At 37.5% G+C, this 15222-nt stretch overlaps 1 protein-coding gene across 1 annotated transcript in view; it reads left to right on the forward strand.

Annotated features, from left to right (window-relative positions):
* Positions 1-15222, forward strand: part of LOC149192223 (histone acetyltransferase GCN5-like) — a 413833-nt gene that overhangs the window by 216717 nt on the left and 181894 nt on the right. The window contains exons 6-7 of the mRNA XM_089404505.1: positions 8190-8233; positions 8634-8733. Coding sequence (XP_089260631.1) covers positions 8190-8233; positions 8634-8733 — 144 coding nt within the window. The remainder of the gene's footprint in view (positions 1-8189; positions 8234-8633; positions 8734-15222) is intronic.

Below are 15222 nucleotides of genomic sequence, written 5' to 3' on the forward strand. Positions count from 1 at the left end.
ATTACAAGGGGCCAACCCCTTGTCCATCACTTTTGAGGGACCTATTCTTCATTATGGCACCTATGGACCTCATTAGGCCTCTTAGAGGGCCTTACGATATGCATAGATTATTATATGACCTTTTAAGAGACTTATTCTTTTATTTATGAGCTAGTTTGGTGGGATTGTCACCAAAAGTTGAATTATTAGAACATTATTTTATTTTCGGGGCTTATGTAGGCCAAGGAGACTAATTGGAACTCCTTATTACTGTATAGATACAAGTGAGATGAGTTCATTTGCTCATCATCACTTTGGATTGGATCTTTTCTCTCTCTTGAGAATTTCACACATTTTCTAGAGGATGAATTTGAGCTTTATGGATGAATATTGGTGTGTGGATATTGGTGTATCTTATCTTGGAGCTTCTCTTTTGTCAATTGTGGATGGTTGGATATATTCTGTTACATGTAAGTACATGCTTTTAATGTTATTCTTGCTTTACTTTGTCATATACATTGGACTGGGATTTTCGCTATTTTTAGGGCTAATTGCTGAATGTATTTACTGCTTTAAATTGTGGAATTGTCTCTATTATAGCATCTTTCAATATATGAGCCATGTAATATGAACGAAATCTCCTTCTTGACCAAGAACCAAATGTCCTCACTCATGTTCATCATAGACTCAATTCTCCCAAGATTAAGGCACTAATCTACCAAGATGTGGTCACCTAAAATCACTTCTTTTTCACTCTTTCCCAGGTCTAGCCACGTTGGGTCACCTAGGGTATCATTTTCCTGAAAAACTATCCCTCCAAAAAGTTCAATAGGGTATCCTGCGCGGGTTTCCCCTCAAGGCCTTCTTCAATTTTTAAACCATTCCGACGGTGGAGTTGGGAGAAAAGCCACACTTTAACTCCGAGATCAAACTTTTCCCTAGCATCCCCAAGGCTAGTACCTCATAGGATCAATTCAACACCTTCAATTGAAAATCCTTCTTTGATCCTTTCCTCCACCTTGTCTAGGGTAAGAACATCATTAGTTGCCATACTCTTTCCCCAAACCTAGACTGGGTTTGCTTGGCCCCATGCGGTCCCGTTCCTTTGAAAAGACAATTTTTTAAGAACCATCTGGGATACCAATTTCAACAAGGATTTTAGGGATTGAGAAACTCATTCATAAGTCATATCCCCTAAACCTAAACCCTCAAATCCTCCCTTCCTTTCCCTAGAATACATTGTACCTTGCTCAGAAAGCAAGCAAGCTCCATCCTTCAAGCTCTTCTAGGAAAGGGATTATTTGGGCCACTCATATCCATTCATTGATTTATCCTTTGTCGGTTACTCCATAACACACGAGTATCCTTTGAAGCAACTTATACCAACCACAAGATCAAAGAATTAGAGCTTATGTGCAGGAGTACTTTTAGTGCAAAATTTAGAATTTTTTTTTAAAACTTAGAAATGAGACAAGTGTTAGATCTCAATAATCAAATCAGCAGTAACTTAAGAAAATTTAAGCACTTTATTAGAGTTATGACAACAACAAGAAAGTGACTTTAGATTCCCCAACCTATGAACCATAAAATATTCTAATGACTAGAAAATTTGAATTTACGTGTTTAGCCCACTTTATGATGATGTATTCCGTGATATATTATATCTGAAACAAGTTATTACAACAGTGAATAAACTAACAGATCAACAAGCTAATGATGCCACAACCAATGCCCTAAATGCCCAATAATAGGAAAAAATTGCCAAAGTTGAAAAATTCAACTTTTGAGGCCCTCTTTATATGTGTGATTCAGAAAATTGCAGATTTGATTCAGTAATTTATGTAGTAATTTCAGCAAACAGAAAATCAGATTTACGCTGGATTTACGTTGCCCAAGTGGCCAAAATTCATGAAAACTTAGATTTTGCAATTTAGGGTGATTTTGACCTAGTTATATGTGATTTTAGGGCCTAATTATCACTGTTGTCACTACTGTAATAAAAAAGAGACAAAATAAGGATTTAGAGATCAAACGCTAGGCCCAAGGCATTGAAGATCAACTTGCCCAAGTAGCCCAAAATTTATCCAATGATCTTGCATCTAAAAAAACACAAGTCTTTTCAGCAACTTTCTTGTGCAAATCTACCAAAGAATTAGTCTTGAAAATTTTAAATATGGATCTAGGGAAAACTAGGGTAAAATGGCCAAAGAAAGTCAACATTACACCTGCCAAGGCCAACGTTGGAGGGAGAGAGGCTCAAAAGGCTAGACACTTGGGGAGAAGAGGTAAACGGCTAGGGTTCAGGGGCTAAAGAGCCCATGACTTTCCCTAAGGAAACTGTCTAGGGTCTCAGAGGGAGGTCGAGGCTCCTCAAGCCTACGACGAGGCCACTTAAGGCCTTAAACCTTCTGTGTAGGGGCTAGGAAGGGAGGCCGAGGCCTTTAGGGCTTATGACCTACCCAAAAAGGGCCGAAAAGGGTGACGTTGGCTCTCTGGAGGCTAACACAGGTCAAGGGGGGAAGATGGTGGCCCTAGGAGGGGTGGATCTAGGTCTAGAAGGTTTGAAAAGTGAAACCTTTGTCTCAAAAAATTATTTCTCTTCCAGATCTGAATTTTGCTGCTAAACCTTCAGTGGATAGCCCTGCAAAATTTTCTAGAGACTTGATCTTACCTTGAAGGGCTTAGATGTAACTCTACTTTAGCTTGATCTCTTGATTCAACCTACAATAATGAAAATAAAACACCCAAACCCCAAATATATATAAAAATTCTTAAAAGCTCAAAACCCAAGTTAGAAAAAATAATTTGCAAATTATATTTACAAAATTACAAAATATACAAGTGTTTTGAAAAGTTAAAGTTTTGAGAAAAATATTTTTATGCCTTTTTTTTCTTTCCTTGATAAATTGCTGAGAATGCTTTAGAAACCCCATGCATTGTATAGTCTTAGCGAAGATTTAATCCACCATGTAAATACTTAGGATCTAAGCAAAATGATCCTTGCCCATAGTTTGTGAACTTAGAGATCAAGAACTGAAGTACCTGCAAACACTATGTGTTTATGTCAAAATAATCATTTATAAGCACAACATAGGAAGCCTATAGTCAGTGCATACCACAAATCAGCGAACAAGTACACCTCGAGTTGCACTCCAAAGTCTTTATAATGATAGAAAAAATAGTACCCAGGGGGACAATAGTTTACACAAATGCTTCAACAACAATTGCTTAACCAAAATTCAGATGGCTAGAGACTTAAATGACTCTAATTTATAGATAAATCCTCCAAGTGGAAAAATAACAATTAATTTGTTTGATCCTTGTCAAAATAATCTCGGCTGTTGAAAAATACTTTATCATCTTTTAATCTTTGCCATTGAATTTTTTTCTTTTGAGGAATTTTAGAATTTATCATTTAATTCCATTTTTATTATCTCAAAATTAATTATTTTGAGCTAATTTATTCAAAAATTTGACTTTGACTTAACCACCAAGGTCCAATGGTCCAATTTTTCTTGGAATATCCAATATTCCCTTGGTGGAAGACCTCCAAAAATTAATTCTTTTAAGACCCACGAATTTTTCCACTTACATAATTTAATTTTTCTAGACATTTGATTTTGACATTAATTAATTAAATTTGTTGCTTGGGATTTTAATTTAATTTTTCCAGAAAATTTAATTAATTGACACATGAGGGGATTAATTATTTTTCCACCCTCTAATATTTTAACCAGTGTCTAGGTATGAGGGACCATGCATTAAAATATTTTTTACATAATATTTACAATTTCAATCCTCAAAGGGGGAATACCTGTTCGGCTTAGACCCTGAAATTACATACCTAATCTGCGGCACAATATGATCTAGTAGACCAAGTAATTTGTAATAAAATAATTTAGCCAATTAGGTTAAATTATTCTCAAATCATTTTTACATAAGACTCGACTAAAACACTAGGACTCACCTAAGACTTTGACGAAGAATTACACCCTAGCTTTGGGGTGAGGTTAGAGGGAAAAACTATGCGAACCATCTGTGTTTAGAAACACAAATGAATCAGTGAGACCAAAAACCTTTTAGGATGAAACTCTCGCCAAAATAATAGGCTTACCTAGGTTGTTACATAAATTCACGGTCTTACTAGTATCATTTACATTACATAACTTGTAGAATGGGTTTACGCACGTAGACTACTGATAGATGATCCGATTTTGTTGAAAAAATTTGGCACTTCCGTTTCCTTGAAACTTTGACAAATCGAGTGCAACAGGGCTTATAAAGGTTTGCGGCAAGGGGAAACAAGGGCAACGACTCACACAAATGAGGAAAAGGGTTTCGGCTAGGGTTTATAGGCCCCTAAAACACTTCAAATATATGCAACTCCAAAAAAATTAACCAAAAGTGCCAAAAATCATGACAAAATGCCAAAATTCATGTCTTTAAGGCCAACATCTTCCTTTCTTGCTTGAGCGTTGAGGTTGGAGGGCTAGATGCTAGATCTTGCCTTCCTAGGCCTAGATTTACTTCAATAAAACCAACGATTTTCGTCAAAGAGGTTGGATGTCTTGTTGGGAAGTGAAAACCACAAAAAATTCGATTCTCTTTGGTGGCTTAAGGATTCACTTTTTTTTTCAGAGAGAAATCCTCATATGGCCGAAGCCTACAGATATTTTTTACAATCAATATGGCCGAAGCCAGCAGAATTTACGGCCAAAGCCAGCAGAATTAATGGCCGAAGCCAGCAGAATACGGCTTAGCCGTTACAAATCGCCCAGCGAGGGGCCGCCGCAGGACTCGAACACGGCTGGGGGGTGCGAAAGCCAACTGCCCCAGCCGTCGTATCATGCACGTAATGTGCAGGCTTAAGGATTCACTTGCACAAATGAATAGAAAGAATTCCCAAAACCCCAATATATACAAAAAATCCAAAAAATCCCAAAACCCCAAGTGCTACAAAATTAAAACAAGGGTTAGATTAATTTATAAATATTTACAATATTTACAAAATTTGATATTAGCGCTCATTAGCAAACTAAACCTTTGTAGCCTAGGATCAAATAAATTTTTTGAGAAATTTTTAAATAAATTCCCTAGCCAAAACCCTGCTGCAAAATAACTCGTCACAATGAAAGCCTAAAGCTCAAACAAGGTCGACCCTTCTCCACAATCTCTGAACTTGGAGCCCAAGGGCTAGTGTACCTGTAAATCTCTATTCAATTTTAAAGAAAACTGTTAGATCATATAGTGAATCAGATCACCTAAGATAACTTGTACCAATAGAATGTTCTTATCGCTGACAAATGAAATAACTGTTGTAATATTTAGCACAATATAGAGTATAAACAAATAAACTAGCACATACCACAAATCAATAGATAGAAGAACACCATGAATTGAAACCCCAAAGTCTTTCTATAATGAGAAAAAGAATTCCAGTATAGACTTAACTCATAATATAAATAGAACATTACTTCACCCAAGATCAGATGATCCAATAGAAGCATGATAGCTTCTTTATATAGAGAAAACCCCTCCAAGTGGAAAATAACATCTAGTTGGCTTGATCCTTGTGAAAATAATCTTGACCGTCGAAAATAATTTGATCTTTTAATTTCCACTGGCAAGTTTTTATTTTTGAGGAAAAATTCGAATTTCTCTCAAAAACCAGTTTTTATTAATCCAAAAATTAATATTGTGGATTAATTTCCTCAAAAAATTGACTTTGACTTGACCATCAAGGTCGAAGGGCTCAAATATTCTTAAAATATCCATTTTTCTCTTAGTGGAGGACTTCCAAAAATTGATTCCTTTTTGACCCACGAATTCTTGATTATTTTCCTATGTTGCATGAATTTCTGGAACGTGAGAACGTTGGGAACTTGGGTACGGGTTTCTAGAACGGCTAGAGGTTTCCCCAAAATTTACAGGAAACGGCTAATCGGGAGCGGTAATATTATATAATAAAAAAATTAAAAATTAAAATATTTTTTTAATTATATAATTTATATAATAATCAAAATTAATATTGATTCAAAATACTCAAATATTAAAATCAATTTAAATATATAAATAATAAATATATAATCTCTCTTATATATAAATATATTCTCTGGGTGCCTCTCTCCCAGAGTCTCTCCCTTTTATATATATAAAATGTCAAGTTCATTATCAGTTCTCTGACATGTTTCTCTAGTTATTCTTACAAGAAAAAACAACTCTAATGTTTAAGCATTGATTGCCACATACAATATGCACACACAATCTTCTGTGATATATATACATAAACAACAAAAGAAATACTCATCAGCTTGACATCCTAGATATCGCCCTTACATTGAGGTGCCACACGCTTCCTTAACCCATCAAGAGATTGCTCCATTTTCTCAATTAACGATATTGGTGTTAAACATGTCTTTGGCCTTTCTTCCTGCGAAGGTTTCAACATAGGCTCATGTTTTGTAGGCAGTTCAACATATTTCTCTACAGGCTTTGTATTCCTCGACCCTAGGGAACGCCATAACTCCAAAAAAAACAGTTTTCAAAGCTCTCGGAACTTCCCCGCTGAAAAGGTAACGTTCCCATACAGTTCCAAAGCTCCCGGGAGTGCGGGAACCATTAGAACGGGTTTCCCACCTCTCGAGAGTGGTTCCCGTGTAACAGAGTTATTTTCCATTAGGAGAGATTTTGATTTCTCTATAATTTTTTTTCTTGACTCAAAATTAATTAATTTTTTGGCTTAGGATTTTTATTTAACTTTGCCAGAAAAATTAATTAATTGGCTCTATAGGGGATTACTTATTTTTCCCACTCTCAAATATTTTAGCCATGGTGTCTAACTATGAGCGACCATGCACTAAAATATTTTTACATCAAGATATTACAATTTAATTCAACCATTAGAAGCGGAAATACACAGTTAGACTAGACTCTCAAGACATTACCCAATTCTGCGACACTGTGTGATTTAGTATGAAACCAAGTGTGCTTATAATAAAATAATTTAGCCATGGTGTTCTAATTATGAGGGACTATGTCCTAAAATTATTCCTAAACACACTTTTACATCGACTCGATAAACACTAGGACTCACTTAAGACCTTGTCAACGAATTCCACCCTAGCTTTGGGGTTTAAGCTGGAAGAAAAACTCTGTCGATTATCCGTGTTTACAAACACACATAATTCGGAGAGGTTAAAAACTTCCTAGGATAAAATCCTTTGACAAAATCATAGGCTTACCTAGGTGCAATTACATGATTCAATGGTCATACTAGCATCATTTACAATAAACTTTGCAGAAATTGGGTTTACAATGATATAACTGGAAGCTGAATGATGACATTGATTGATCTGCTGCTTTGTACTCTGATTCTTGAACTGTTGACTAATTGTGGTCAACAGACCCAATCTACAGTGGGCAAGTGTACTAAATTGTTTGCATCAAAACGAATTTTGGCTTGCATAAGAAATCGAAATTGTTCAACAAAGCAATTTACAACTTGAGGTTGAAATGAGTGAGATAAACACACCTGTTTATCACTGAACTTGCAAATTCTCTGCAAATATATGGAAGGTATATATATTATAGAGTAATAAATGATTGATAAGAATGATGGGTTACAGTGGGCTTTGTGACAGTCTACTTAGATGCATTGACTGATCAGAAGGTGAAGGGGGATGCGCCCTTTGAATTTTCAATAAACTAATTAAATTGTTATCATTTATTATATATTTTTTGATTATTATGTTTATGACAGACGATCTCACCAAGTGTGAGTAAAAGATTGGATTGAACTGACCTCATGGGAGTGCAAGTTTGCTTGAACTTGCTGGACATACGTTCAAGTGCTGTTAATAAATTATTTGGGGATAGGTTCAGTGGGTATATTGCCATTAAGAATGTTCAAATGATCTAATTAGTGATCTTGATTAGACCTTTATATATATGAAATCACTTTGCTGGCTTTCTACATTAGTTAATAACTTAATAAGCATTTTACATTTTCTTAGACTATATTTTTCTTCAGGTAGTGTAATGCTCTGTTCATATTCTTGCCAAGCCAAAAATCTAAATCTTGAATTAAAAATTAAGGCCTAAAACAGGTTAGATACCATTGAAATTTTTTCTGTTCTGGATCTCATATCTTCTCCTGATTTGAAGCATAATGATCAAAGTGATAACATCCATATCTTTTTATGTAAGTGCAGGGTTTTACAAAGGAGATCGATTTGGAGAAAGAGAGATGGCATGGGTATTCTGCTTATCTAACTTGAAGTTTTCTTAATTAATTATGATGAATAGGCAACAGAAAAGTATTCAAGTGACACTATGGCTTATCTATATAGATGTTTATTATAATACCAGCATTCATCAGGGATGTTAAGTATGATTTTGAACTTTGAAGCATGCAAAGATGACTTTCTGGACTCGAAGAATATGTTGGTTCTATAAAATGGAATCACAAATAGTATTATTCTTTATCACAAAAGGTGGATAGAAGCCCCTCATTCTAGTATATGGTTAGAGTAGGGTCCACTAAAACTTTACCTTATGTATTTTCAGTTTGTTCGAAGGCATGTCTTAGACTGGTTTTCTTTTGTCAGTTTACATTACTTATTAGAGTTGTAACACATGTTATGGATATGCTCCAGGTACATTAAGGACTATGATGGAGTAATCCTCATGGAATGCAAAATTGACACTAAGTTGCCTTACACAGATCTACCAGCTATGATCCGGCAGCAGCGGCAGGTGAAACCCATAGTTATTTTTATTGCAACAGTTGGTTGTAGCTGAAAGTTTTGGGCCTTGATTCTAAAACTTACATGGTAATTTTTTTGATATTTACAAACAGAATCCATTCTAGCTCAGCGATGGGCAATAAAGAACTTACTTTTTGGTCCATCTAGGTATTGGGTTAATTTGGAATTATTTTTAGTGCTTTCTGAGCATATAACCAATTTTTTTTGTCAAGCAGGATATATAGTGTGAAATCGGGTGTACTATGGATCTAAAGGTCCTAGCAGCGGTTGTTCATAAATACAAGTTTAAGAAGGAAAATGGAAACCAATGTGCATACATGGCTGCAACAGCATGAAATAAAGACCATGATGCATTGTGTTTTCCAACTTTCAAAGGAGATGCTATCGTCAAAATTACAGTTGATGACTGTGTGATACAATTATATTCAACTTGAGGTTGGGCTTGTTATTGTTCAATCTAGCAAGGGTCCTAGGAGGGGTTCCAAAGGGACTACTAGACCAAGTGACAACAATGGGACAAGGACCCACTGTCACTTCAATCAATGTCCCCTGCGCTTTATGGACTTTCACTAATGGGAGGAGTCCCGGTATGGAGGAAATCAATTGAATGATAGGATCAATGGCAAGGTCTAACATGATTTCCTAGGCCCATTCAAAGGAGAGGCCCAATTAATGGTTCAAATACTTAAAGAATAGCTGAAAGGCTCCCCAAGAAAGACCTATGAAGGATGTTGTCAGGCTTAGGAATATTAAAAAATGATGAACGCTGAAGATCAAAACTTCCAAAATCCCTCACTTGTGATTGATGTGTTTATTCAATGGAAAGATTCAATTAAAGTGTGAGCTTTGGGAGAAGCTAGGGTGACTTTCCACAAAAAGCCCCTTGAGAGAAATATTATAAGAGACCAAGGGTTGAGAGATATACCACGGTAAAGGGTCATCCAATGATCACCTATAGTTAAGAGAAAAGGTTTTGAATGATGAACTATAAAGTGCAAACCTTCAAGAAATCCCAAAGTCAAAGCAACTTCAAGGGTTCCCTCTTGGTGTGATAGGTAGGGCATCAATTTATTTGAAATTCCATCGTCGAAATTCGTTCAAAACTGGAGGATGCCTAGAGGAGACATAAATGAAAAAACTTGTTAGGACAGAATCCTAAAATTCCTCCTCCCTAAAATTTCGCACCAAGCCCTAGAAAATCTCCTTATCCTTAGGGGATGACGAAAAGCAGAAAAAAGGTGAAAGAATGATATTTTGTTAAGTTAATGTGATCACCAAGGATCTAGGGCCAGTGCTTGGCTATTGGGATGTTTGGAGTCAAAATGATCAAGATTTAGGAACTTTGCTCTTCAAGGAGGCCTAAAGAAGCAGCTATGCTCTCTGTGTATGCAACTTCACAACAACTTTAGACTTTTATACTGCAATATGCAAGATTTGATGGAGTTTCAGGGTAAAAGGTGCACAACCTACCCCTAGGAAAATTCCTTCTTCTTGCCAATAAGAATAACATATGCAGCGAGCCAGCCAAGATTACAAGTGTTTCATAAATTCACATTAGTTTTTTGGGTACAAGTAAAGTCATGACATAACATTCCATACATTAGACATGAAACATTATGAAATTTGCATGAAAAGAGCACTTACATGACAAAAAGAGTATATCCATGCATAAACTTGCCAAATAGAAGCTCCAAGAGAGATAACAAAATATTCCACACATCAAAATGCATTTAATCATTCAAATCATTGCACAAATTGTAGGTCCAAAATCTTTAGAAAGATATATCCCAAATCCAAGTGATGATGAGAGGTCAAATGAACCTCTCTCATATTTATATGATCCTCCAAGGGATTCAAATGGCCTAATTATGCCTAATAATTCCCCTACAATAAAAATGTGCAAAATAACATCCTTTTGGTGAAAAGCCCACCAAATAGCTCCATAATAAGAATGATTAGCCTCTCAAGAGGGACGAAATGATAGATAAGTAGCTAAGAGGGTTGTTGGAAGGTCAAATGAAGTCCAAGATGTGCCAAAATGAGTAGAAGGGCTCCAAAAATAGTGATGAAGGGGGTGGCCCCTTGATCTCCAGAAAATGACCTATGGTGCCCCTAAGTGGCTGTGGGCGAACAAAATCATCCTCGTGGGTCTCCAACTGAATCGAAAAAGCATGTATCCCATCTGCAAGGGATAGAACAATGATGCTATCCCTCGCTTTGTCTTCCATGGTGAGACACAACCCCATCTGGGCCCTGGATCAACTGCCAAGTGTGTGGTGCAAGAGTGTAACTGGCTGGGCAAGGTGTCTTGGTGCATCATCATCATGAAATATGTGGGTCAGGAGCGAGCAATGGATGGTGTTGAAGGATCCCATGGCATGGCTATCTTCTCTTTGCTATAGTGGAGGCCCATGGCTTTCAACACACACCCTATAAATGCCAATATGACCCTCTAGAGGGCTTGGACCCTGTATAGGGAGACCAAACCCCACGATACAAACCCACTTGCAATCTTGCCTCACCTTCTAATACAACAAATCATTAGTGTAATTGAACAAATGAACTTACAAGTCACGAAACCAAGTGGACAGTTCATAGTGGCATGCCCTTCCATAATGGGGTTTAGAGTGTATAGGTGTCTCCAAGTTCAAGAAGGAGGTTAATCAAGGACCTTATTAGGTGGTTTCAACTTCTAAGGGAGTGACAGGTCCATGGTACATCCGTCAAATGACAAGTGTCGTGAAATAATGGAGCAGGCTGGGGTAACAGGGGAGGCCCCAAGCCACATGCCATGGTACAAGGGTAGGTATAACGAGGGACGCCCACACTTGGGTGTATAAATGTAGAAGTGAGCAATCGTCGTACATGAGTTACCCCGACCTTTGTTTTTCCACCCTTTTTCATATGTCTTTTGCCTTGTATTGATTTTTCTTTGCATAACTACTCACGGCTCCAAGAATGAAAGCATGATGTGAATGATATAGCAGTGAATACCCACTTAAGGTTGGGTAGTTCATTGCCCACCCTGGTTTGGGACATCATGGTTTCTTAATTGTGAAAATTTTATTTATTGTAGCAACTGGAATGTATTGTCCTAACTGTAAATTTAATTGTATAGTTTATTTGCTAAGACAAACAATGAATAAAATCACAACTGCAATTTTCACCATAAAAATGTTGTGGAAAATAACATGCTGGAAACTGAGATTTTCTAGCGCACAAATTTTGGAACCATTATTTTTAGACAATTTTCCCCAGAAAAACCCAATATGGGAAAACCGGTGCAACATAGGTTTTATTATTATTCTTAAGCAGCGAATCTGAGTACAATAATTTAATGCCAAACTGGCAATCCAATCTATAAGAGAATCACTGGCAAAATTATTGTGAGGATTTTTCCTCACCCCACCACTCATTTTAGTTCCTGAAATTGCCCCCCAGCAATTCACACTTCCTTTTGTGTCAACTTTAGCGCAGTGCTTGCACATGCTTTGTTGCTGCTGCCTCTGGAATCTCCTGAAATCTACAACTCTGCTTCTCTCTCGATTTGGAATTGATTCACCGGTCCTCCTGATCAAAATCTCGACCACCAACTACTGAATTGACTGCTCCTCCAGCTAGATCGAACTCCTTTGCTGTTGCTGCGTGTGTAGTCCCTCTGGGCAAACTCGTACTCCCTCAATCTGACTCTTTCGACACTGGAAACCTCCACCCGAATACTGTCTTTCTCCTTTGCCACCTGTTACTCGATTGTTGGGTTGTGTTATATTCTTTCCACGTAGTTAACAAGGGGTTTGAGGGGTACCCGTAACCCCACTTTATGGGGTCCAAAATTTTGATTTTATTGGACCCTATGTTAGGTTGGGCGGACCCACCTATGGTTTTGTGCATGATTTTTGCACATGTTTTTTGGACGCGATGGTTTTTCTGTCCATGGTATTGGACACGATGGTTTTCGGTCCATGGTGTTGGATGTGATGGCTTTCGGTCCATGGTATTGGATGCTTCGGCATGTTTAAATATGTATTATAACATTGAAAGGAACATAATGAAAAATCAAGCTGGTAGTCCCGGTTTTGGGATCCAGTGGGAAAATCTCTGTGTATATGTGTTTTATGTGTTATGCTCTCGCATTGTTTATTTTTCTATGTTTTAGAATTCGTATGCAGGTAATTTCTCTACGGGGTTAAAACCTACATTTGGTATCAGAGCCAAGTTTGGCTTCAAGGGGACGCCTTTGTTGCTGAGGGGTTTCACTCGGCCCTGTAGTAAAGCTTGTTCAGCAGGAGATCTGTGAGATCGATTCTGGCGGTGAAAGAAGATGGCGAGCAGTTAGAGTTTTGAGTTGTGGAAACTCAAGATCGGAGGATCTGTTGGTGGATAAAGATCAGTGGATCGCGGTAGATCCAGGTACTAAACCAACGGGAGTGACCGATGAAGAATGGAAGAAGTTGGATCGGAAGGCAAAGAGCACAATACGATTGTGTGTCTCAGATTCAGTATTGCTGAATGTATTAGGGGAAGCTACGACAAAGGCTTTGTGGGTAAAGTTAGGGACTTTGTACCAATCCAAGTTTCTGGTGAACAAACTATTCCTACAGAAAAAGCTGTATAACTTGAGGATGAAAGATGGAGACTCGGTGATAGAGCATCTGAATGCATTTAATACCGTGGTAAGTCAGTTAGCATCTGTTGATATTAAAATTTCAGATGAAGATAAGTGCATCAATTTGTTGTGTTCTCTACAAGATTCGTGGGATAGTCTGGTTATTGCAATAGGTAGCAATGCAAACAAGGGTCCCAATTCTGCCAGCGGCTAGAGGAGCTAGTGGAAATAGGGTTGAATTTTTGAAGTCAAGCATTGGCCGAATCCTTTGTGGGTTATTCTAGGTATTTGGTGGAGAGGCTGGGATTAATTTCCCAGAATTTCCTGAGTACCAGAGAGGACCCTAGCAGCAGATCCATTCAGCGAGCAATGTATTTCTGGGCATTTTCACCACAGAGCTTGACCAACATAGCAACATTTTGGTGGAGGGTGTCTTATTTGTCATTTTGGGGGTTTGCTAGCTTGTCTTGAGCAAGCCCAGGTGCATTCTTTCCAGCACCTCATTGTGCCCTCTTCTTATCGTAATAAAATGGGTCAGCAACACAGATTTTGATGGACTGATTCATGTGTTTGATTTTCGTGGTTTTATGTCCATGTTTGCTTTGTTTATCATTTTGTATATTTCTATTAGGAATATTACCGTGGTATTAGAGCCATAATCTTGGCTCAGCCTGTGGGAAAGATTAGAATCAAGCAACATGGCGGTAACCTTGAATGAGGTGATTAGTATGCAACAAATGATGATTGATGTGGGGGAGAAGTTGATTCATTCTACAATTGGGAATCCGGACATGATTACTGTTGGAAATAATACTGAGAGGGGGGGTGAATCAGTATTATCAAGTCAATTATTTCCTTTTTTCAAATCCAGATCATATACGCTACTTCAGTTAGTGAAAACCGCGTATATATCCAACTACGTATAAGGAAACCTACGTATACCATGCAAACTTATAATTTACTTTATCTTACAGATGTTGATCATCAATCTGTGTATCAGAATCAAATAAACAATAACCAGAAACAGTGAAACAGAGCAGAAGACAATCACACACAAGAACACAAGATATAAGGTGGAAACCCAATGTGGGTGAAAACCACTTGCTGCAATTCGTCTCTATCTTCTTCTAATTAGAAACTTCTTTTTACAATGATTTTGTACTGGTGCAGTCCTTTACCAGTACGTAGGCTGCAATCTGCAGAGAGCTACAACCCTCTCTCGTTCTCCAGCTTCTCTTGGAAGGGAGCTACAACCCCCTTAGCTCTTGCACTAGCCAAGATACTAGTATGTAGGTGCTGGCCTAGAAGGCTACAACCTTCTCTTTCTTCCAGGGACCACGTTTCATAAATTTTCAGACTGGATCCATGAATATCAATCAATCATCAAGAATTTTTGCATCAATCAATCTCCTTTTCACCAGTTAGAACTGAATCAAGTAGACACTTCTCTGATAGCTGTACCCAAAACACTGTAACAATAACCACACACCAAATTCTGAACCCAGAACACTGCAGCAATAAACAGAAGCAGCTAGAACACAACTCAAGAGATGTACGCTACTTCAATAACCAGACACCTGCGTGCATACGCTTCTGTGTTTGGACCAACCTGCGTATACGCTGTTTTTACTCACAGAAGCAACGTGTATACGCACATTTGCTTCACTGAACCTGCGTACAGATCTGTAAAGGATAATTCACTCTTTCAAATATTCAGTCATTAATTAACCCAGATTACCAGATTTATAGATCAAGCATGCGCCACATATAACGGATCAAAATCATACAAAGATACTATTATTCAAGCCTTGAGATTATGACCCATCAATAGAACTTATCCTTCTCTTTGCGCTCAGGTTCCTCCTTCATTCA

Source organism: Pinus tabuliformis, chromosome 2_2, assembly GCF_031772625.1.
Source record: "Pinus tabuliformis cultivar Carrire ecotype Pingquan chromosome 2_2, CPIR1, whole genome shotgun sequence".
Taxonomy (NCBI): Eukaryota; Viridiplantae; Streptophyta; class Pinopsida; order Pinales; family Pinaceae; genus Pinus; species Pinus tabuliformis.